Below are 25,570 nucleotides of genomic sequence, written 5' to 3'. Positions count from 1 at the left end.
TTGCTCAGCAGTACCAAATTTTCTAGCATTGTAGGGACTCTTAGGGGGATCATGACTGGTGAGTTTTGCCACTGCTGAGCCATTGCCCTTTGAAATGGTGTGAGATTTTGGAACGGTAAATAGTAGGCCCAATGAAAGCCTATGGGGGATTTTACCAATTTTGGAGCCCTGTAACTCTGGTTTGCAGAGATGTAGAGACCCCATCTTTGGAATCCAAGTCTAACAATATGTCTTCTACCTGCATGAGACATTTCGTGAGATTCAGACGTTGCGAATGGCCATTGCTGCGATTTATGTACGTCAGACTCGCCACCATTGAAATAGCCCAAATAAACAGGTTTTTGTGACCCTAGGCTATGACCTCTTTGGCCTAGGGGCCCGAAGCTCACCAGTCATGTTCCCCCTAAGAGTCCCTACAATGCTAGAAAATTTGCCACTGCAGAGCAATTGCCCTTTGAAAAGATGTGAGATTTTGGAAAGTGAAATAGGGAGGCAATGCAAGCCTATGGGGGATTTTACCAATTTTGCACCCCTGTAACTCTGGTTTGCAGAGATGTAGGGATCCCATCTTTGGAATCCAAGTCTAACAATATGTCTTCTACCTGCATGAGACATTTCGTGAAATTCAGACGTTGCTAACGGCCATGGCTGAGATTTATGTACGTCAGCATAACTACCATTGAAATTGCCCAAATAAACAGGTTTTTGTGACCCTAGGCTATGACCTCTTTGGCCTAGGGGCCCGAAACTCACCAGTCATGTTCCCCCTAAGGGTCCCTACAATGCTAGAAAATTTGCCACTGCTGAGCAATTGCCCTTTGAAAAGATGTGAGATTTTGGAACTGTAAATAGGAGGCCCAATGAAAGCCTATGGGGGATTTTACCAAATTTGGAGCCCTGTAACTCTGGTTTGCAGAGATGTAGGGAACCCATCTTTGGAGCCCAAGTCTAACAATATGTCTTCTACCTGCATGAGACATTTCGTGAGATTCAGACGTTGCTAACGGCCATTGCTGCGATTTATGTACGTCAGACTCGCCACCATTGAAATTGCCCAAATAAACAGGTTTTTGTGACCCCAGGCTATGACCTCTTCGGTCTAGGACTGCATTGAACGCGACCCACGCATTGTGCGCATTCTGGACAACACCAATTACTGTTTATTGAACCTCTCATCTGTATTACATTTATGACTGCATGGCGACAAAATGCAAATTGCTATCCGCACGCTTCTTGTCCTCATGCAAGGCCTGGGTTGTTGTGTCTCAAAGCGTGGCCTTCTCCTCCTGCGCCGCCCTCCACCTGTTCCATCACGTGTGCTGCTGCTGGGTTAGTGTTACCGGTCCCTTTTCCTGGAACCTCTTATCTATATTACATTTATGACTGCATGCCGACAAAAAGCATGTTACCTGTGCAAAGAAAACAGACATTTCCCGCATTTAAAAGACAGTTTTCCCTTTGAAACTTTAAAATCGATTTTCTCAAAAACTATAAGCTCTTTTTGCTAAAAAAATTTTTCCTCTTGTACCCACTCCCAAGGTGCACATACCCTGTAAATTTGGGGTATGTAGCATGTAAGGAGGCTTTACAAAGCACGAAAATTCGGGTCCCCATTGACTTCCATTATGTTCGGAGTTCGGCTCGAACACCGCGGCCATGTTCGGCCCGAACCCGAACATCTAGATGTTCGCCCAACACTACTCCCTCCCTTCCCCGAGAGATCGGAGGCTGCACAGGAACGGATCTGTCCTGTGCAGCCTCTAACAGGCTCCCCGCTGTCATGTGACAGCGATCCCCGGCCGCTGACTGGCTGGGGATCGCTGATCTACTACAAAGCTGCTACTGTAGCAGCGTTGTAACAATGTAAACAAAGCGGATTATTTCCGCTTGTGTTTACATTTAGCCTGCGAGCCGCGATCGGCGGCCCGCAGGCTAATCACGGAGCCCCCCACGCGAGCGGCTGTTTCCTGATTAATTAGCCTGCAGCTGCCACTTTGCCGACGCGCGGTATGAGTGCGCGGTCGGCAAGTGGTTAAAGAAAACCTGAACTGAAAATTAAAAGTCAAAATAAACATACACAAGTCATACTTCCCTCTCGTGTAGTCTACTTGTCAATCTATTTCTCCTCTCCTGCGTCCTGTTTGTCCACTGTGATCAAGAGAATTCTCCGTCCTCCATTTTGAAAATGGCCATTTCCCCATCTCATTTTGAAAATGGCCATTTCCCCATACAGCTTCCTGGTCAGCACACTGTTAAACTGTAACATCACGCACTTGAGCCATAGGGAAACAAGGACATTGCCTGACATATAACTGACAGCAACTGATATTTTAGTTCTGCCAAAATGTTGTCAGAACTGGAAGGGATCATTGTCAGAAGAAAATGGTAAGCTTCTGAGAGGAACTAATGGCAAGGTAACTATGTCATGTAAGTTTGAAGTTACCTCATGTGTTTATTTGAAATAATTTTACTCAGTTCAGGTTCCCTTTAGGACCCGTTTCCACTATTGCGTTGCGGAATAGCCGGCGAATCACCGCAGGCAAATCGCATGCGGGGGCGATTCCGCATACTTTTTTTGCCGCGATTTCGCATAGGTTAGGGTGATGCGATTTTAACCATGTCACTTCCTGTGTGAATTAACATGGGTACCTATGCGAAATCGCATGCGAATTCGCTGCAAAAGAAGCATGGGGAAAACGCATGCGATTTCCCTATTAAATACATTGCGTGCGATTCGCCTGCATTCCACACGCAGGCGAATTCTGAGGGCTGTGCTGTGCAGAAAAATCCTGCACAGAAAAACGCACAGCAAAACTGACAAGTGGAAACAGGCCCATCCATTTGTATTGGCTGTGCGAATCCGCATGCGGGCAACGCATGCAGATTCGCGATAGTGGAAACGGGCCCTCAAGGACAACATTTCATTCAGCTATCCTAGCACTCGGTGTATAAGCATATTAATCAAAAGTTGGATAGAGGTTGAAAGGTAATCTGGAAAGCCTTTAATCTGCAGAAGAAGAAAGAGGACTAGTCGTGAAGTTAAAAGAAAGGCAGTTGCAGAAAATCAAGCATAAAGAGCTGGGTTATCCATTGAATGCCACCTAATTAGCAGGGTTAGGCCTGAGACCTTTCTGTGTCTCTCATCTTGTTTTATTGTTCAGAGTTCTTCAATAGCCATAGGTTTGGTGTGATACAAAATGAAAACATTTGCTCGAACTGGTATCTGACATAACTTGCATGGAAAATTATAACCCCTCCCTTGTTAGAGTGAGTGGAATCTTATGGGCTGTCCAGAAGGTTGCACTGCAATAATGCCTCATGCTGGGCATACACGGCTCGTTTTTAACCATTTAGATGGCTCAATAGATAATTTCGGACATGTCTGATCTCCCGCTCGATCGTTTCGCCACTCGATTCCGGATAGCGGTGAATGGAAAAAGATAATCAAAACAAGCAGAAGATAAGAGAATCGACTGCAGAATTGAGCGTGAAGCGATCGGACAGGAGAATCGAGCAGGAAAAACTAGCCGTGTATGCCCAGCATTACAGGGAAAATATACACTAAGTTCCTATACCAAAAAGGCCATTGTACACGTGCTGTGAGGGAGGAACACAACCTAGAAAAGTATAGTGTATGGTGCTACTGGATTACAGCTACCAAGCTTGAACTACCTGAGGAGATCGGAAGATGCCTACAAAAAGCATTGTCCTTAATATCTAATTAACTGGTAGCTGGAAAAGCCTCCTAACCTATTAGGAAGTATTCCTTTTTAAAGGCTTAAAATAGTGTTCTTTTGGATGATCTTTGCAACAAAACTCAGCTACTTGGAACTTTCAATGCAAGCATTGCTGTTGCCTTCATCATATCTTTGCCACCTATAGCAGCAGTTTTCCACCATCCATGCCACCTGTCCAAATGTGTGTTCCCTTTTTGCATGCATAAACGGTCTTCTTGGGTGGGGTACTCTAACTTTTTAGGATGTTATTCTATTTTTTTGAAGGCTTGGAGGAATATTATAACTTAAATTATAATTCTAAAGAACAGTGAACATAACATTTTAATGTAATGCTGCTTGGGAACCACTTCATAACATACTGCAAAAGTACTCGGAGTCGTAAGAGATTGCTCACACCACAATTTGCATGATGGGACAGGACGTGATTGATAAGCATGATTACAAATTTTAGAGGATGTGTTTCACACCTATAGGGTTTTGAAGCAGAAACCCAATCCCTGGAATTACAGCAAGTAAGACAGATGCAAAGAAAGAAGAAAGACAAGCAGTCGAGAAAGACAAAACAAATTTGTATTTTATTAGATTAACACTGAAAAAACTGAGTTTAGACAGTCACATTAAAATATATTTAAATGTGCAGTTTAACCAACTTCATAGTAAGTATTAACACAACAAAAATATACTTTTTATCTTGCTGTGCTACAAATTAACATTAGTACTTCCTAAAAAAAACACAAATACAGAATGAAAAAAAAAAAAATACACAAAAGCAAGTATATAAAAGTACAATATAAGAAGTATGGGTGTGCTGATTGATTACATAGGAACCATTTTCCGCAAAAATATTGCCTGGTGTCAACGTTTTGGGTAGAGTGGGGGTGGGAAAAAGCTAGCTCTTCTGTTCTTTTTTATGGCTGTCTGTGCTCCCTCCCCCACACTTCCTGTTTCAGTGACACTCAGGATTGTTCTGTGCTTCCTTTTCCCCATCTTTAGAGAATTGTTCCCATTAATGAGAAAATTATACTGTTAACATCCTCTCAAACTCTTTGAATATGTGGATAATGTCCTCCAGAGATGGGAAACAAGCTGATCTCAAACCAATGACATTGGTGAATGCAAGAGAGGGTGGGGAGAAATTTAGGGACATAGTATACAGTTCTTTCATTTTTTACCCACCATATTTTGGTTGATGATTCACTCGAAATAAAACAGTTCAACAAAAGTGGTTACATTGCTTTTTTTAAGTATGTGCACATTTTTACAACAGTCTAAGTTGTAACAAGTGAAAAGAAAATGAGCTAGTTGCGGTCACTCTGCTCCAAATTATCCAAAATCAGCACAGGTTTTGACAAGTAGCTAACATTTTAGTTGTAGCAACATTCCAGGGCAGGCTCTTGCAGCAGACACATTTCATACACCTTCCATAGCTGTAAGATTGAGTGGCCCCTTGCAGCAGTATGGCTCAGGATACTTATGGCTCTGTTCTCTTCACTCAGGCCAAGGGCTATAGCACTGAAAGTACAAACTACTGTGCGCATGCATGAAGTGTTACAAGGCACATCATAAACACGTCTACAATAGCCTTTTACAGTTAAAGGTAACGGTGGCTATTGCAAGGCAAGCTCTACCCATCATCAGCCTTCATCATTCAAAGCATGGCTGGACTGCTGAATGCTTATCAAAAAGTCAGTCATACAAATGGACAACCTAGAAGCTACAAAGCAGCAGTTTGGTATATACTGGTGTATATACATGTAATAACTGGGAAACTTGGTCTTCAATTAAGAAGATCTAGTGACAAACCTCTATCAGATATGTATGGTACACATAACCAGACTCCCCTCCACCCACACTGCTAAACATCAGTTTGGTGGAGTTCTTCTTTAATAACAACAAAAAAATACTTTTTTTGTGTTTAGCTGCTTTCATTGGGACTGTAACAGCAGAAATTGTTTGAACCCAGCATGCAACACAACTGTGGTGGGCCCACCAGGAAGCATGCTAACTATAGTAAAATGTCCTGGATAACTTAATATCCTAGTTTACAGCCTAGCCTTCTGATGACATATTAGTCATTATAATAGGGATACAAGGGTCATACTTACGCTTTACAGTGATGCATAGGATATTGGATTGTAGCCTGGGAACTTTGGTTTAATTACCAAGTCTCACAGTGAGCAAGCTGCCTGTCCTAGAATTAGAAATTCAGAGAATGGAAGCTTACATCAAAGACTTCTCAGATAATTAAGTAGATTTGTTTTAACAGCAATATAGAATTCTGCTACAAAATAAAAACCTGTGCAGTTTTGGAGTTTTAACATCAAACCTGAAAGACTGGTATAAGCTAATTTTAGACTAGCACCAATATTCAAGCCAGAAAAATCTACAACTCTAGAAACTCCCTGACTCATGTAAAAGCAAACCTTATAAAAGCAAAAAGGTAACTGGTTAGAGTAAATAACTCACATTCAGGACTACAGAGTGGTTAAAGCACATCTGAACTGACCCAAAATAGAAACATGAAGATGTGTCTGTATTATTGGGACCCCAATACTTGTAGCTCCCCAGGTTTTACTGGTCTGCCCTCTGCTGCAGCACTCTGGCCTTGTACGTGGCTGCAACTGAAGATAGTCGAATGGAAGCTGAAGGAGTGTTCCACCTCTGTCCATACTCCACACTCTGTCTGCACTCCCATCTGTGTACAGCAACTGTGGCCAGGATTGTTCTGGGTACTCATGAGCGGCATTACTTAAGTGCACACACCTAGAATGCTCCTGGCTGTGTCTGCTGCACACAGTCAGGTGGGAGCACGGACAAACAGAAAGTGTGGAGTGGGACAGAGAAAATGTAGGAGGAGAATTCCTTTGGCTTTTGTTCAAATGGCTTTAGTTGGACCCACAAAGAGGGGCAGAGCGGTGCAACCGAGGAGAGACTGGTGAAACCAGGGGATCTGTAGGTATCAGGATCCCATAATAGAAATTTTGTATGTTTATATTAGCATTTTTGTGTCAATTAAGGTGTCATTTAACCTTTCTCCATCTTCCTAGCTCCAAATTTAACTGCACCTCTGAACTATGGAAAAGAGCATTAGAAATGTTCACAAATATGTGCTTCCTGTGGTATTGCAGCATGCTTCCAAAGACCTGTTCATATTGAAGAGTACAAATTTACACTGCACTCTCAAATTTCCTGTTTGCAGCAACTAGAGTGTGCTTAGCCCAGGGGCAGTGACCAATTCCTATGAAAACTATGGATATTTAAAATATGGTTTTCAGGATAATGTAAACAGGCCTTGGAATATCACACTGAATTAAATATCACGGAACTCAAATGAATACATATTCTACAATGCATGAAATTGATCAAGTACTGCACAAATAATACGAAAACGTTACATATAAGGGAACGTTCTAATATTTTGTGCACTGAGAGGTTGGCCCTTTGACCTACGGTTAGTAAAACCACCCCAAACTGACAGAAAAAAAATACAAATAAAATAGCAAAGTGCAAAATTTAATGTTCACAGCTCATACATAAACCTGATTAAATAAAGTTTCAGCATACACATCAAAGTGCAGTAACCAACCATCCTTTACGGATCTCACCACAGCAAAGAAAATTTTGGTTAATATGGGTTACAGCTTTTCACAGATCATCGCAGCTTACTGTGCCACCTCATTCCACTATTTAAAACGACGTTTGCAATGTACAAATGAAAAGAAAAATACACAGTTATCTGCTGCTGTTTAGATTTGCATTGGCCTTTGATATTTTTCAGTTAAGAAGTCAATAAACCCTACGATTTACTCTACATTTTTGATTTAGAAAACCACTTCCATTATGTTAAGGCCCGTGTTGTATGTATTTACATGTAGGTAGTGGTGAACAGGAAGAGGCAGTCACATGATACTTCTATGTATGGTATAGAACCAATGTATTTGTATTAATTATACTTACCAACTACATGTTCAAATTGATTCCTGCTTCCAGTAGTAAATGTATCAAAAAAGTGGAAAAAGGGTGAAGTTATACTGCCCCTTCAACTATTCAGTTACTGTGGGAGTTATCACATGAGACATCCTAATGCGCTTGTCATTCCCAATCGTGAGGAAAAATCTCTAACTCTGTGATCCCTTACATTTGTGCGCTGCATCTAGAAGCACCAACCCACTGCAGGTGCAATTAGTGTGGCATTTTAAAATAGCAAAGACAGTTTCCTGAACTCTTGCTTGATAGCCCTGCCAGTGTATGGCAGACCTACAGTTGAAACCCTACAATGAGGACTGGAGCTCCTCAATTGGTCAAATTACGAAAATCTTTCATGGGTTGGCAAGGATTTAAATTAAAAACATGAACTCAAGTAACGCTTCTCAAATTCAGTGGCTGGTTTACCATATCAAAGTAGAATTCCATGAATTTTATGTGGACAATTTATAGTCATATCTCATTAAATATTAAAGTTATTAAGCTGCCAAGTGTCTCTTGTTATATGTTATATTCTGTGTTGCTGGAAGTCAATTTGATCCCCTTGAAAGATGAATTGAAAACTTCAGACAACAAAATAGCCAAAGACTGGTACTAATTGCCTATCAATGGTTACATAGGCGAGTAGAACAGCCCATGCCTGACCCCATCATTTGAGGAGGTTTGACTATCTTTTAGAAGATTGACAACTTACTAATGTAGGCTATTAAAAACTCATATACGTGTTATCAAGCGCCTTTACCCAATGAAAGTTCATGGAATTTCCTTTTAAACCAAGTCCAGATGATGAGGACCAGTTGTATTAATAATAATAATAATATTTATTAATATAAAGCATGAGTTCACAAACCTTGTGTGTCACTAATCTCAGCTCGGGACAGCCCAACACTCTCCAGTGGCCCACCAATGGTTTCTGTGCCATTGTGGGAACCACTCAACTAGAGAATGGGGAACTGCATGGTTACAACAGCTCATAAAACCTGTGAGTAAAATGCACAGAAAACCTTCCCTGCAACTCATAGAATACAAATCTCACCATGCAAGACAGGTAGACTTGAGTTAAGACACCAGTTGGAAGGGTTTTTGCCCCATTTTTTGGTGAAAATTATTTTAAAATATATCTTTTCTTATTCCCTTTGACACTGGAGTAAAACTTTTACAAATACGTACATCTGATAAAAAAAAAAATATTAAATAATTTTAACACACCTCCAACCGAAGAACCAACATAAAACAAGTACAAATGACCATCAATCCGCACTACTTCATGTGTGGTTGATGTACCTGAAAAAAGTACTGTAAATATTACTTTTCTTTCCAATAGAAACAGATATATATAGTATTCAATTAAACTAGCATCAGCTCATACTCTCAAAATCTAAAAACATTAAGATTGTATATGAAAAATCAGAGTGTTCCCATGTATCAGAAATACCATGTAACATGATATATATATATATATATATATATATATATATATATATATATATATATATATATATATATATATATATATATATAGTTATTAGTTGTGCGTGAATATACACAACACCTCGTATGCCATTTTGTAAGACACAAACATATGCAGTTAATATAAACCCACACGCATTGAAAGTATTAGAAATATAGTCAGATTCTGTTTTTTTCCCTTTTTTTTTTATTTTTTTAAATATTTTTAATTATTCAAAATCCTGTCCTTATTTTGCCTCCCATCAAGGTCCTCCTTCCCTCATTCAAACAAGCAGTATGTTCAATACGTTTGAATATCTCAAATACGATTGTTTGAAGTCAAAGAGACGTCAACGGACCTGTCAATCAGGGGCAAATTGGTCAGAAACTACCTGTTTAGGTCAAGTGTGTCTTTTGATTTACAAAAAATGGGAATGTGAAGAAGAGAGAAAAAGAGCACACTTTCTCCAGGAATGATACAACAACAAGCAAAACTCAGCATTATCCCAACACCCACAATCAGGAACATGGTAAAATCCTAAAACTACCTTGTCCTAGTAAATTCACAGTAACTATAAAAAAAGGAACTTAAAGAGACACTGTAACATCAAAAAGATCCCCTGGGGGGTACTCACCTCGGGTGGGGGAAGCCTCCGGATCCTAATGAGGCTTCCCACGCCGTCCTCTGTCCCACGGGGGTCTCGCCGCAGCCCTCCGAACAGCCGGCGACTGTGCCGACTGTCAGTTCAATATTTACCTTTGCTGGCTCCAGCGGGGGCGCTGTGGCGACTTTCGGCACGGAAATAGACGGAAATACCCGATCTCCGTCGGGTCCGCTCTACTGCGCAGGCGCCGGAAACTTGCGCCTGCGCAGTAGAGCAGACCCGACGGAGATCGGGTATTTCCGCCTACTTCGGCGCCGACAGCCGTCAGAGCGCCTGCGCAGGAGCCAGGAAGGTAAATATTACGTCACCGCTGCACGGAGGGCTACAGCGAGACCCCTGACGGATGGAGGACGGCGTGGGAAGCCTCATTAGGATCCGGAGGCTTCCCCCACCCGAGGTGAGTACCCCCCAGGGGCCGTTTTGTTGTTACAGTTCCTCTTTAAAGAAAAAAAAAAAGCTATGCATACCTCTCACAGAGCAATCACTGTAGATCATCAAAAGTCAACTGCATACACAGGTTTATAATCAAACGTTGAGTTCAAATTGATTTAAATGGACTGCAGAAAAGCCATTATAGTACTCTTTAAATGTCACCTTTTAGTCTGCATACATATATGTTCAACCTGAGGATTCATTCTAAGTTATTTCACGGACATTTTAGCATTGAGAAGTAATAGATTATAGTGGTCAACAATGCAAGAGTCATCACTATACATCAGTATACCAATTACTACAAGAAAGACAATTTAGTGTAAATGGTCACAAAGCACACATCTCTGAATCGTCTAATGGAAGCAGTTCTCGGACCGGGTCCTAGTGTATTGCACTAGTTTCCCGGGGCAAAGCAGTTGGATTTGCTCAACTTTACTTTCAAGTGACCTTGTTGCCCTAGATGTGCGAGTTCTGCAATGGGGAAAACATCCACTTCCTTTAGAGGTCTCCTGAAGACATGCTGTACTGACAGATTCCCTTGAAATTGGGAGGAAAAACTGTCTAATACAAAGGATATAAATAAAACTGTACTGCATACCAGTTTTTTTGAGCATTGGTCAAATTATTAGAAGAAAAAATACTACAGTGTACTATTTAACATTGAAGGCAGGTCATTTTTAATATTCGAGAGCTTTAAGGTGACCATACACCATACAATCTTGACTATACAGATTTACAAAATCTATATAGTATAAGGGCCAACAAATTGTCAAAACAATATTTCCAAAGTATTTTAAGGTCTTATACTACATGGAATTGGTAAGACTGAACAACCAAGATTGTAGGGCGTATGGCCACCTTTCGCAAATTTCAAATTTACTAATATAAGACAGGAGCGAACCAATTTTCAGCTTTCATCAGCTTCTCACAGCTAACATCTAGTGATGTCTAGTTCATTTCTGTGGGTTACTGCAGTCTGTTACATTGCTGAAGGTTTTGCTTAAAAACAGCTCCTGATTGTTCTGATGGCCCAATAAGAGATACATCAGCACAATGTATTGCCGTCTCCACTGTATATGTACTCTGTAGCCAAAGACAACTCACATTTTTGTCACTCTAAAAAATGATTCAACTTATCTTCCAATCTTTGCGTGAAAGATGGATGATTACACATTTCAAAAGGGAAAGAACAACATCTTTTCAGTCTGTCAGAAAGAGGTTCTAGAATGCCGACATGTGAAGTCCTAAGGCCACGGGAGACGTACTAAATCACCGACTCTGTATACTGCTACTCTACAGTGAACTAGAGAACTGACATGATTTCATTAATCTATGGGCAGCAAAAGTTTTACATTTTTAACCACTTAAAGCAAAATGGGCGTTTATAGACATCTCATTTGTGCACTAATTATTGCAGACAGGGACATTTAATAAGTGTTCATTCTGCCAAAATGCACATGCTCATTTTAACCCCTCAATGGAGAGGCGTTAGGTGGTTAAAGCAGAACTTGAGCAATTTTATTTTTAGCTAACAGTGTAGGGGTGTTAAAACCTCTGACAGTGTTTTATTGCCATCTGTGTCAACAATAGAAATACTTTGCATACTACATTTGCATGAGGATGTTTGAAGAGATACCTTTTCTTCCGATAACTGGTAACAGAACAGGAAGTGATGCCAAAGGCACCTTAAAGAGAGACTAAAGCCAATAAAAATAGGGCTTTTTATTTACCATTCCTCTTCTGCCATGTCAGGAAAGAAAAATCGATGCATTCCTGCGGCATAACGAGGTCTTTAGCCGCCCAAACTCCCCAAGGAAAAAAAATTCCCCATTACTTGCTGGAGGAGGCAGAGCTTTAGGCTGTAGCTCTGCCTCCAGTTTAATCAATCAGCGCTAATCGCCGCCTCTCCCCGCCCCTCTCAGTGAAAGAAGACTGAGAGGTGCGGGAAGAGGCACCGATCAGCGCTGATTCACTGTACTGGAGGCAGAGCTACAGCCCAAAGCTCTGCCTCCCTGGGTAGCAAAATCCATGACTTTGAAAGTCATGAATTTTTGCCTCGGGAGTTCGGGGGGTTACAGACCTCATTTTGCCGCGGGAATGCAGTGATTCATCTTAGCTGATATGGCAGGAGAGGAATGGTAAATAAAAAGCCCTATTTTAATGGCTTCAGAGTCTCTTTAAGGGAACACAGACTGCAATAAAAACCTGACAGACGTTTGAATCCTTGCCCTCTACATCCAAAATGAAAACACAGAGTACACATGGAGTACCAGTTACAGAACATCTCCACTTCACTAACAGCTTTGATCATGTAAGGTAGAACAGTGAAATCATCAATTTTATAAACAGTCAAAAGCATTTGTACAGATTCTTGAAGAAACGTTGAAACAGTCACTTATGAACTACAGTCCTCAATATTTTACCACATGGCCCAGAAGCCATATTTGAAGAATTCCCATACATACTGAGGCAGTACTGGACATGATACATATATTGGTCACTTTACAAAGTTGATGATTAAACACTTGTTACCATTTCGGACTGTAAGAAAGGTGGAGTTTGTCTTTACACAACACAATCATACTGTGATTTGTCTCAATATTCTGGAAAAAACTCCTAAAAGTCCAACTATAAAGTTAAAGACAAGCCTGCAAACCATTTACTATAGTACATTCAGCACGGATAATAAAATATGAATAGAAGAGTGCAAGAAGAAAGAATTCTAATAAAAAAATACAAAATAATTACTCTGAAAACATACATCTGGATTGTAGGAAAAACAAACCCTTTTGTTTAATAAATGGACACAAATAATAATCTAAAGCAACTATTTATCATAGTGCACTAACATTCCACATAGTTTACGTTACTTGTTGTACATGCACACATTGTACAGTACAGTGGAAATACATTAGTGTGAACTTGTTATTAAAGGATATTTTCCAAGGACTATTAAACCTAAAACATATCATCCGTGTATCCATAACGACAGCTTTGATTGCATCATAAATAGATCTAAAGTCAAATTTTAAGTGTGCCTGAACAACCATACTAGCTCTGCAGAGATGGGAAAGAGATTTGCCTTGGTTGAAAAGCTTAGACCATTTGAATAGTTTAAAGGTGCCCATACATCGACCAAGAGACCAATCTCAAATCTAATCAGATAGAGATCTGTTGCCTGCCCATACACTGCAGGCCAATTCCCGATTAATTTCATGCTGAACTCGATACAGAATCAGCCTTGTGACGCCACATCCGTCCCCTCGCTGGCCTGAAGCTTTTCAATGTGCCCCCCAATGCACTATACATTACATGCCTGCATCTGCCACTTGTCCGCCATTGCCAGAGTAACGCGGGTGTGTGACGTCACATACACGCCCACATGTATGCAGGCAACCACGTGGGGCACATGTATGGACAGAGGAGTGATTGGAGCGAGCCCGGAGCTAGTGGTGGCCGCGGACAGGTAATATATAGTGCACTGGGCACCGGGGGGCACATTGAGCATTAGGGGGGGACAGCATCGGGGGTTTCGTTGCTCCTCCCAATATTGCTCGCTGCTACTGTCGTGCAACCGACTCCTCTTGCAGCATGTCCGACTGATTAATGCGACCTATTGTGACCCAAAATTGATTGCATTGTTGATCGGGCATGCGCTTGGCGGCACAGATTTTCATCTGATTTGATTATAATAATCGAATCGGATGGTTCATCAGCTGCCAAGTTGCCTGATGTATGGCCACCTAAAAAGTTGCTCCACTCTGCAGCAAAAGACCTGGAAGCTCCCATAAGCCAAGAGCATAACATCACTCATCTCAGTAAAGTGGTGCTTCCACTCTGTGGCAAGAACAATGAGGATTTTACCACTAGGATTCCTTTTAATTAAAATATTTAAGCTGAACTGGGTTATATTGTCTCAACTAAATGTGACAGCCTTTTACAAAGTCTGAAAGAGTTCTAAAGCTCTGTACACATGCTAGATAAAACTCACCTGAGACAGCAGATAACGACCATCTATGCTGAGAATCCTGTGCGTCTACAGCAGCCTCCGACCTTGGCGGCTCAGTTAGCGATTCACCTAGATCCGTTGTTCTCCCCATTTATCACATCCACTGAGTAATGGCACTCTTGTGCGGCCCCCCAGCCTATACTGTCTCGGTCCTGCAATCGGCACATGATCCCTGCTGGGCAACATGCCTCATATGTGTGTACGAGGGTTGAGCTAATGTATATGAACTATTGACCTATTTTTCTTAAAATCTACCCTACACTCAGGAGCTGTTCTTTGCAGGCAAGAGTTTATGGCTGTAATTCCTCAGTGAGTGTTACACCATAATCCGACTTAGTCATTTGCATACCTGAATGTTTAACTCTTTCAGGCAGAAAAGGAGGAAAAGGAACATGACCTAGGTATCTGCGTGCTGGCACTGTACATAGTCTTGTCCATCTCCTTGTGCTACCTCAGGTACACTTTAACATTTTGCCAGGGGCGCAACCACTTAATAGGGTCCCACTGCAAAAATAATAGCATGGGACCCCCTTGGTCTCTGAACCCCACGTGATCGGGAGCCGGTGAATGGCAGCAGAGAGTTTTCTGCTCTGAAGCAGTGTCTGGAAGCAGGAAAAAATTACACACGCTCCTGCACACAGTGTTTGTGAGTAAATTGGGAGGTTTCTTTGCTAATTGACTGCACTTGCGGTTGGGAAGAGGGAGGCAGAGGGGCTTCCATAGCCTCTGCCCCCCCCCCCTGCGATGGAAGGGGTCGCAGGGGTGATCGTTACGCTCATGCATGTTGCATATCATAACACAAGAAGTAGCTATTGCAAATTCTGTACTTGAATCTAAAGAGGGCTTTTGACACGTTCCTTGCATTAAGGCCATCCACAGCTATAATTTCTTGATGTGGATAATAGCTTGATCAAGTCAGGGGAGGTCGTTCCGTCCTTGCACCCTTCTTTATGCTGAATTGAGGTGTGTTGTGGCCCAAAATGTTGAATTTGATAGATGAATGTATTTTTCAGTCTATACCCCTTGCAGCACCATTTTTCCCCTTCTCTGCTGAGCTAGCATAGCCTGTTCAAGTCGACCTACAAATTGACTTCAAATCCACAGCAAACTGCTGAGCAGCCAGTTATGGTATGTTGCCAACCAACTGCCAGTATTATGTCCTCATTAGAAAGAAAGTCAACAAATACAGGAATTTACAACTCCCAACTCCTGTTTTTGTTTTTTTTGACTGTTTAAAGGACACCCAAGGTAAAAATAAACTAATGAAATAAACAATTGTATCTATCCTCCTCCTCCTAAAAATGACTTAAGATATTCCAGTTTTATTTTATATTTAAATCTACTTTAAGTGTTTACTGTTTTAGCCCAATGACACATTAATTGAAGTATGCCAGAGCTAAAATCTAGGAACCATTGACCCTTTTATCGCTTTCCTTCTCTCAGAAGCCATTTTCAGCTAGGAAAGTGTTTTATAGTTGTAGTTTCTTATTAGTGAGGGTCACACTGTAGTCTGACCCAGTCCTGACTCATACAGGAACTGCCACTTGCATACCTGATAACTCTTTCAGGCAGAGAAAGAAAAAAAAAAGGAACACAGCCTAGTTATTTATGTGCTAGGCACTGTACATACACATGTCTATCGCATCATGTCACTTGTCACCTTGGGTATCCTTTAAGCTTTACCGAATAGTCCTTTACTGTCACCCACATTTCTAATAAGTAAAACATGATTCTTTTATGTTTATTGGCCAATGAAATACAATTTCTGCACATGTAGATTCAAAAAGTAGACTGGGTGCTATACAATAGTACACCTATATATTTGCAGGACAGACTAAAGAGAACTCTCAACACAACATGTATCAAAAAAACTTACAAAGTAATATTTAGAAAATGACAGACCTTTTGACCCTAAGACTTCTTAGCAAGGAGGTCCCTTGCCCTTCACACTCTGCTGTCTAATGCATGGACTGACTGCCAAAATCAGTAATTGTTTCACTTACTTCTGTAGCAGCCAGTGAACCAATCATACAACAAGGCACTTTTGTAAGATTTTTTTGATGACAGTTGTATATATTTTAGCACACAGTGATTATAGACCACTCGCAATCTTTGCAATTCTAACACCTTATAACTGTAATAGAGATGAAAAGGTACACAAAAGCTGGGCAAAAGGTGGAAACGGTCACAAAGAAAAGATTGTTTTGTATAGGTGAGTCTAACTCTGCTCAGAGGTACAATACACATGGGCCCCTCCTTGGCAGAGGGGGAAGCAGTAGCGGGTCTAGTTTGTTTTCTTCTTATCATTGTGGTATTGTGTTTCCTCCATGTTGTCAGGTGTGAAATCCGTACAGAAACCATTAGGAGCGTCGGAAGAAGGACTGTCTAGACACGTTTCAAAGTCTGCTATCTTTGGATAGATATAGTCTTCAGCAAAATTTGGGTTCATTGCTGCAAATCTATCAAAGTCCCCTAGAACAAAAAAAAATAAATGAATAAAAACTAAGCAAATCAGAGAATGTTGTTAAAAAAAAATGAGGCTTAGCTAAACTGCAGCACCTTTTATAGTGATCGCCCAAAGAATGTTTATGTTCCAAGTTTTGTCATACCAATACGTTTGCATTATGAAACATGTGATGACACAGTAGGTGGAGTTTATTCACCAGAATGTAAACAATATTCACAACATGCTTATGAACATTGACAAATCTAAACATTCACAGAAGGAATCTGAATATTCCCTTAACTTTATAATTTTAATATTGCAAGAATCAATGTAAAGATTTTCTAAACAAAAAAAAAAATCGATTTTGACTTATTAGTCAAAAATATAATTTTACTCTTATTATTTTAAAATGTTGCTTATATAGAATGGATTATTTTGAAAGCAATTTTCATACTGCAAGACTTTTTTGTTACTCCCGTTATGTGCATGTTTTCTGTACTGTAATTCTTTGCTTGTAGTTAAAGGATACATCAGAGATGGCAAAAAAAATGAGATCTACTTACTACAGAATTCTGCAACGCAACTGATCACTGTTACTATTTATTACGCAGGTTAGAATTATTCTATTCTATTCAAAGTTGTCTGCAGCAAAGTGTGCTTAGAATTTAAAGCCTTTGACTTTTTTGTAATCACAAATAACATTAATCCTAGAGGGAAAGCACTACACAGGTTAACAGAGTTTCATATCAAAATAAACAAACAGTATACCTTCAAAATGCCAGACAATTGTGCTGTACAGTTCTATACAGGAAGGCAATAGAAGACATCAAGTGAGTGATTTTAAGGAGCAGTGAAAACAGGCACTGAGGTTTCACAGTGTTCACTTCAAATTAATTTTTTTTTAAATCTACTGCGTCTGACTGGATGGTTATGTGACTAGGAACTGATATACAAAAAAGGTATAATTTTATAATCATCCCAAAATGTAACACACTATCTGTAGTTTGCAGTGAGCATAATGCCAATATGATAGTTGAATATTCTGTGAGGAATTCAGTCTAACCTTATCCTTAAAGCAGAATATAACCCTGCATTTCATCTTTGCTCTAAAACATTATTTACAGCATATTATATGCAACCAGCATTTTTTTTATCAGACCAGCATTGGAAGGGTTACACACAGAGCTTGAAAGTTCAGTGCAATGAACTGCAGATGCACCTGAACTTTAGATAATGTTATCTTGTGTTTACTTAAATGTATCAAGTGAGGAATGTGACACATTCTCTGACTGTGGAGAAGCCTCTCAACACAGAGTCAAAACAGGTCTGCCTGAACTAATGAATGAATAAAACCAGTCATTAATAAAATGCAAAGTCAGCTCACAAAGCAAAAAAACTACTTTTGGGAACCTATAACTTCTAAATGAATAATAATACTTGCATAAGTGCACAAATGCAAATATAATAACCATATGAAATATAAGAAGTAGGAAAACATGTTTTTATTGAATATTGTGTCAGGGTGTTAAACCGCTTTAAAGCTATGCACTTGAAATCCTCAGCACTGAAGTGTAACTTTTCAGTATGCCTAAAGTGACCCTAAAAGCAAAGATTGTTTTCAGAAACACTGGCTGAGATAGCTGGAGTGGCTGAGATAGCTGGAGCTCTGGTGAGAGTCACCTGATCAGCTGAAAGTACAGGAAAGGTCAGGAAATTTTAAAGGTGGTCATACACTGATTGAACAATGTCTGATCAACATTCTGATTTTTTTTTTTTTTTTTTTATCATCAGAAAACAGTTGGAGGGATAATTGAGCAGTGCTTCACGCACTGAAATCAATATCTGATAGACTTGTTCTGTCAATCTGTTCACAAAGTGAGCCATAATGCTAACCCTCTTCTCCCCTCCACAATACTGATGGTGCGCATGTTCAGAAACACTGAATTAATGTAAATAACTGAAATGCACTTAATTCTTGTACAACTGACAGAACTGTTTCATTCTGTTCAACAGTGTTTTCCATGGATTGAACCTGCAAAATTTGTATCAATTTACAATTTATTCGATAAAAGAATCTAATCTATTGGTCTATCATACAGTTCCCCAACCCTATCCTTAAAGAGACTCTGAAGCGAGTCTTAAAGCATGTCATTACTGTAAAGCACTATAGATAGAGCTAAACTGCCGCATCCCCACGGCAAAACGAGGGGTTTATACCCCCAAATCCCCTCTGCAAACTTGGGGGAGCGCTTCTTGATGAGGCAGAGCTTAGTGCTGTAGCTTTGCCTCTTAGCGTGTCAATATCCGCTGATTGCTGCCTCTCCCCGCCCCTCTCAATCTGTCTTCACAGAGGGGCGAGGAAGAAGCGGAGATCCGCGCGGCGATTGACGCGCATGTAGACAGAGCTGCAGCTCAAAGCTCTGCTTCCATGAGCAGCAAAATACACGACCAAGAAAGTCATGGAATTTGCAGAGGGGATTTGGGGGTTATAAAACCCTCGTTTTGCCACAGGGGATGCAGCGGCTTAGCACTAGCTAAAGTGCTTTAAAGTAATAACATGATTTAAGACTCGCTTCAGAGTCTCTTTAGGGCCCACCAACAGTACATGTTTTGCAAAAAAACACAATCATGCACAGGTGAGGTAATTAGTGTCTCAGCAGAGCTGATTGACTACCTGTGTTGATTTCCACTGTTGGTGGGTCTTGAAGACAGGGTTGGAGAACACTGGTCTATCAAACATTAATATTTATCAGTCTACTGTCTACAGCCATCTTAAGTAGTATGCGTTAAAGTAAGGTAATATGGACAAGCCATCCAGGAAGGTGCAAATTCCCCTTGTCAATTTGTAAAGACGCACGATAAAAAAAAGGGAATCGGCGGTTCCCTGCAATGACTGTCTGCACGACTACACTATGCAGCAAGGTGATTAAATACCAATCACAATGCTACTTTTGAGTCTATGGACCCTTCCTCTACTACTTGGGATATCTAGTGGTAGCATCAGCCATCAAGGGCCATTGCACCTCCACTCCCCAGCAGAACCCCCCTTGCTTGTATGATTCATATGTTGTCTTTAATAAATGGTCAACTGAGAAGTGTGCTCTATCTCAAAATGCTGAAAAAGTTGGTTAATCATATACAGATTACTAATGAACTAATATCTAAGGACAGGCTACAGATGTAAAAAATAATTATAATCATTCACTTTATGTAGTTTATTATGGTGAAGGTGAAGTGACAGGTTTTCTTTAACGTGTACTTCCTACAGCCGCATGAGGTGCGTGGGCTGCCTCGCCGTCTTCACTGTTATCTTCTCATTCCACCTGGTAATCTGGGCAGTCGGGTGCGCCTGCGCATGCACCTCTGCCGCTCCCCTGTGCCCGGGAGTGTACTGCACAGACGCAGAATGAGCCAGGCTGCAGGAGCATGATGGCGAGTGTGCACAAGGCCGAGCCGCACATGCACAGAAGAGCACGGCCGGCTGGATTACCGGGTGCAATTAGAAGATAGCGGAGTAGCCGGAGAGGACGGCGAGGGAGCCCACGTACCTCATGGGGATGGAGGAAGCACCAGGTAAGTATTAATACACTCTGAGGAATTGTCCAATGAGGACAGGAAACGCGTAGGTGGGCGGAGCCATAGCCCGAGCGCGTCCTCCACCCCACGTGGACTCATGTTTGGCGTTCGATAGCAGCTCACAGTGACCGGTCCTGCCACATGCCAAGTATCCTGCTATCCTTGCAGTGAACGGAGTAGCTTCTACCCGGGACTATACACAGGACTGGCGAGATCACTACAGCTTGAGTCCTCAATAATCGCTACATGGGAACTTTGCAAAAGCCAGGAATCATCTGGTCAGCGGCTAGTGCTATTGTGCCCCACAAGAGTGTATGTAGGTGGCCACACGTGTGTGAGTGAGAGGTGTTGCCGGCTTAGCTATTACCATGCTGCGCAGCAGGCTAGTTTAGCTTGCTTTTTCACTCGGTCTTTCGGCTCTGCAGTGTGTGGTTTTTATCATGGCAGAAATTTTGCATGCAACTGCCATTCATGTGTTTGTCTTTTGATATTTCATATTTAAATAAACTTTCCTATCCGTTTTTGAGTATAGAACCTTGTCAGCTCTTATTGTCTATATGTCTATTATTAGGTTGCTCAAACCCCGACGGGGTTAGGGAGGAAAAAAGTTTTTTGACCCAATTATCTCCATTATTGCGGTATCCACTATTGTTTTAAGTATTAATACACCAAGGAAATCCACCTAAGGTTTCCTTTAAGACCTTCAAGTACGACAAGGAACCTTAAAACTCTGGCACAACAGAGGAACTTCATTATAAAGTACTTTTCTCAGCAAGAGATGAATCTCCTCGTAGAACAATTCAAGTTTACGACATGGTATTGCACTGAGGACATCCAAGGGACTTTGGGTAGACTCATGTAGTGCAAGCAATGTAAATGTGGTGGAAGCAAGGTCAGCAGGGCTGAAAGGCATTTTTACTATACGTTCGCTACTCTATTGCTCTGTACAATGATTTGCTGATGTAGAGAGACTGGGTCGGAAGGTAGGGAAGTACTTTTAGGGAAGTTTGGGCAAAATAAGAAAAAAAGCTTTGCTCCAACCATTGTTACTCTATATACACTTAAGATGCCCTGCTGTTGTTTTTCCTGGTTTCGGGGGTAATCTAAGTTATTGGCATGTGCATGGCTGTATACCTGAGAAAGAGTTATGTTGTACCATGCTGCACAAGCAACAAATAAAATGTTTAGAAAAAGCAAACTCTGGCACAGTAAATAAAAGTGCTAATACTGCCTTATATATCACCCCTCTTCGCTGTACATCACAGCCCTTTTTGGGACTGCTGCCATGTTTGCTGTGTGCCAATTCAACTGAAAGAACTTCAGTTATTAACCAAGTAATTATTATGCGATGCCCAGATTGGAGAGGTTTTGACTCATAGGCTGCGGCAGGACAATCAAATAAACTTGACTTTATCAACTATTCTGGTGAAGAGGCAAAAAATGATGTGTAAAATCATGGTTTTATAAATAAAATTAAAGTGGCCTCTTTCACAGTAGGCTGTTGTGTTTTGATGCGACGTTAAAGTCGCTACGCAAATCACAACGCAACGCCCCAAAAAAGTCACAGCGCAACTTAATGCCCCGTTATTGTCGCATACAATAGAGCATACAGACAATGAAAAGTATGCTCCAAGTCATTATTTAGCATGTGCAAATAGTCCAACGCAGCTAATAACGTGAGTAACGCACAGCATGCAGCACTCTCTAATAAACACTACACGTTACACACAAACGCACAGGCTTAGTATTGCTGTGCGTTAGTCTGCGTTAAAACATTTTCTAACGTGCGACTTTAACGTCGCACTGTGAAAGAGGCCTAAAAGTCTTACAATAAAAAAAAGCCCCTAACAGTAAGTGCCCCTAACATTTTAGACTTGCCTAACAGATTAGGTCAAAAAGACTGGTGCTCGAAATGACCCAAGAACTTCAAACCGGGCATCAAAAACAACTGACCAAAGATGCGGAATCTGAAAGTAGTGTTCATCGCTAAACAAATCTACCACATAAATTCAAAAATAAGACCCAAATAACAGCTAGTATGCAAAAGCAGAAGCAATGCAAACATGGAGTTATGAACATTTACATAAAACATTGAAACCCATAACGCTGGTGACACAACAGTAATGCGCTTACCAAATGTGAGCTTGCCCTGCTCTTCTTCATCTATTGCTTTAAAGAGATCTACTACATTCAGCTCCGATACTCCCAGTGCTGTCTTCAGTATCACTGCCAGGTCTTCCTCTACTATGGTTCTATCATTTTCTGACTCGTACATCTACAAAAGACAAAAATCATCATTCAACAAGATAAAACAGACCTGAAATTATACCTGGCTGAAGGATGCCACCTTTTCATGTGCAGGAAATATCTCAAGCAGCACAGTAGATTTTTCAAAGCAAATCTTCCATTATACACACATGAAGTCATCACAACCCATCTAGCACCTTCAGCTGAGCACAATGTATACTTTCAGCTCTTTAAAGAGACACTGAAGCGGAAAAAAATGATATAATGAATTGGTTGTGTAGTACAGATAATTACTAGTACATAAGTAGCAAAAAAAAATATTCTCACATTTTTATTTTCAGTTATACAGCTTTTTTTGAAAAAAATTTTTTAATTTTTTTTTAAATTATAACATTGCATCATTCTCTAATATTTGCAGTTTACACACTACTCAGCATTCTAAATGTTTTTTACAGAACAAGCAGTGAACTTTTGACCTGTCCTGAACTGTTCTCTACAAAAGAAAAAACAACGCAGTTAAGATAACAACCTTCAGAAGACAGGGCTCTCTGTGACTTTAAAAGTCGTGGAGCTCAATGGCAATTTGCATAGATAACAACTGGAGTTTAACTCATCCTGTGCTGGAAACAACATTAGACTTCTGTCGCTGCGTCTAATGCTTTATTTCTTAATTGTACTACACATACAAATCATTATAACATCATTTTTTTTCTCTTCAGTGTCTCTTTAAGGTGGCCATACGCATCAATTTTTCTTATTCTATTCCTTGCATATCCTCTGAAATATCAGACTGATCTATTTTTTTTATTGAATTTAACTAAAAATAGAAGAAAGGAACTAAAAATAGAAGAAAATATTGATCGGACAGGATGTAAAATTTAAAACAATCGGGGGCGAGGCAAGTGCATTGGCAGATTGATGGCCAATAGCTTTGCATTGCATCGAACAGTGTTACTTTGAAGTTTGAACGGTTTTCAACAGATTTCCTGCTGGAATCTATTGGAAGTTGATGAGCAACATATAGTTCATTCCGTCTGAATCAATTGCTTTCAGAAAGTAATAGATTGTTTTGGAATACTGGGTGGAAATCTAAAAGTGTATGGCCAGCTTTAACGGATTCATTAACCTGATGTGAAAATAAATAAAATACCAGGAACAAGGCCCCACCAATATTCTGCAGCAGTGTTAAAGAGTACCCGAGGTGGTTTAAAGTCTTAAAAAAGGGACACAGAGGCATGTTCCCATCTGAAGGACATGCCTCTGTATGCCCTGCCTGCCGCTCTTAGTGCCCCCTGTGCCATGCTAGTCCCACCCCCTGGGATTTGCCGACATGCAGATGTCAGACTTACGGGGAAGGGGCATCCCTGTGAAGGATAAAAAATTTCTGCAAAAAACGCCTCTTCTCCGCCTATCAGAGCCTTCTAATAGGCTCTGCTTTCTCCCTGCCCCCTCCACGTCAATCATCGCTGTGTAATAATCCTGATTCAAAACTTCCTGTAAAATACAAGCACTAGTCTCCAGCAATGCTTAGCTACAAAGATAAGGAATTACACACGCAGTGTTTCTCTCCCTCCATTCTCTTCCTCCTCCCCTTGCTTGTAGAGTCAAGACACAGGCTGAGGGCTGGAATAAATTGCCTTATTTGTCCACACAGGAGCAGCTTGCTAGCAAGTGAGGATTAAAGCATGCCTGCCAACTAGCCAAGTACATCCATAGGTATGTTTTCTTCAATAAAAGCAGCATCTTTTGGACAATCTGCTCTACTCAAAAGCCTCTGATTTCGGTTTGTGATATTTACATTTGATTCCTATCATTGCTGTACTAGTTGGCCTTCATTTTATCACTTGAGTTAGGTGAAAAATATCTAAAGCTCGCGATACAAACATTGATTTTGATCACTGAAATTGGCCCCACCAGCCAGCCATCGTGCCCCCCTACAAAAAACAATTTGAAGCTGGAGCCGCCACTGCCTGAACTCCTTTTGTGCCCAAAAGAGTTAACGCAGCCCAGTCATTTCTATGCTTGGTACTGTACATACACATGTCTATCTCATCATGTCACCTTGGGTATACTTTAAATGTGTCTGTGTAGTCACATACGCTCTAAAGTTATCTTTTCATGACTGAAGTTGGCATTTTTTACATATATATTAAATTGCTCCTTAAAGAATTATCATTTGACAGTCATGCCATGTCCAATCATTGAGGCTGCTTACACACAGGGACGTTACGCGCCTGTAACGCTCCCCCAACCCACAGCAATGTAACACAAGTGGGCTGTTCACACAGCCCACGCTGCCTTACATGTAACGCTGCACGTTCTAGTGAAGGTGCAGCATGCTACGGCGTTAGAGCGGCTTATGCCGCGTTAGACTGTCTGCACATGCGCAGTCATGTTGGGGAGGAGCGGAGAGTGGCCAGGCACATGGCTAATTAATATTCACTGCACGTTGTGACGTGCAGTGTTTACTTCCTGGAGCGGCCGCTCTGTGCGGTGATTGGCCGGCGGGACCACGTGATGCCGCATGCGCACAAGAGTACGCATCACGGACGCCAGAGTGAGCTGCACAACGCGGCTCACTCTGACGTCCACATAGAAGAGCACCAGGCGTCGCGTTAGGTGCACGTTATGCGACCTTAACGTAGCACCTAATGCAACGTCTTGGTGTGCAAGTAGCCTTAAGTCAATGGATATATAAAGAAATTTGATTGCTCTGTGTATGGCTGCCTTTAGACATTGCACTTTTCTTTTATTAATTCTCTTGTAATACCTAGAAAGATAGACAGAGGCATATCTCACCCCCCCCCCCCCCTCTTCCATTATCAACTTCCAACTAAGCAGTGATCAAGTGACCTCCACATGACCTATTGGATAGTCTGCCAACAGGAATCACTTTCCACTATGCTTTACAGTGCTTTCTATCAGCAAATTATTTAAAAAGTGAACCTGTGGTTACTAATATAGAACATATATGTGTTTTAAGCATGTTTCTTGCCTAAAAGAAGGAGTTTCTTAAAAAATGTTC

General features: G+C 40.9%; 1 protein-coding gene across 1 annotated transcript in view; it reads right to left on the bottom strand.

Annotated features, from left to right (window-relative positions):
- Positions 1 to 13,035: 13,035 nt before the first annotated feature.
- The window catches only part of LPCAT1 (lysophosphatidylcholine acyltransferase 1), a 102,851-nt gene continuing 90,316 nt past the window's right edge, over positions 13,036 to 25,570 (bottom strand). Inside the window, exons 12-13 of the mRNA XM_068236715.1 lie at positions 22,432 to 22,573; positions 13,036 to 16,748 (exon numbers count right to left, since the gene is read on the bottom strand). Of these exons, the coding sequence (XP_068092816.1) occupies positions 16,561 to 16,748; positions 22,432 to 22,573 (330 nt within the window). The 3' untranslated portion in view covers positions 13,036 to 16,560. The remainder of the gene's footprint in view (positions 16,749 to 22,431; positions 22,574 to 25,570) is intronic.

Source organism: Hyperolius riggenbachi, chromosome 5, assembly GCF_040937935.1.
Source record: "Hyperolius riggenbachi isolate aHypRig1 chromosome 5, aHypRig1.pri, whole genome shotgun sequence".
NCBI classification, from domain to species: Eukaryota; Metazoa; Chordata; class Amphibia; order Anura; family Hyperoliidae; genus Hyperolius; species Hyperolius riggenbachi.
This window is presented reverse-complemented; position numbering and strand designations above follow the sequence as displayed.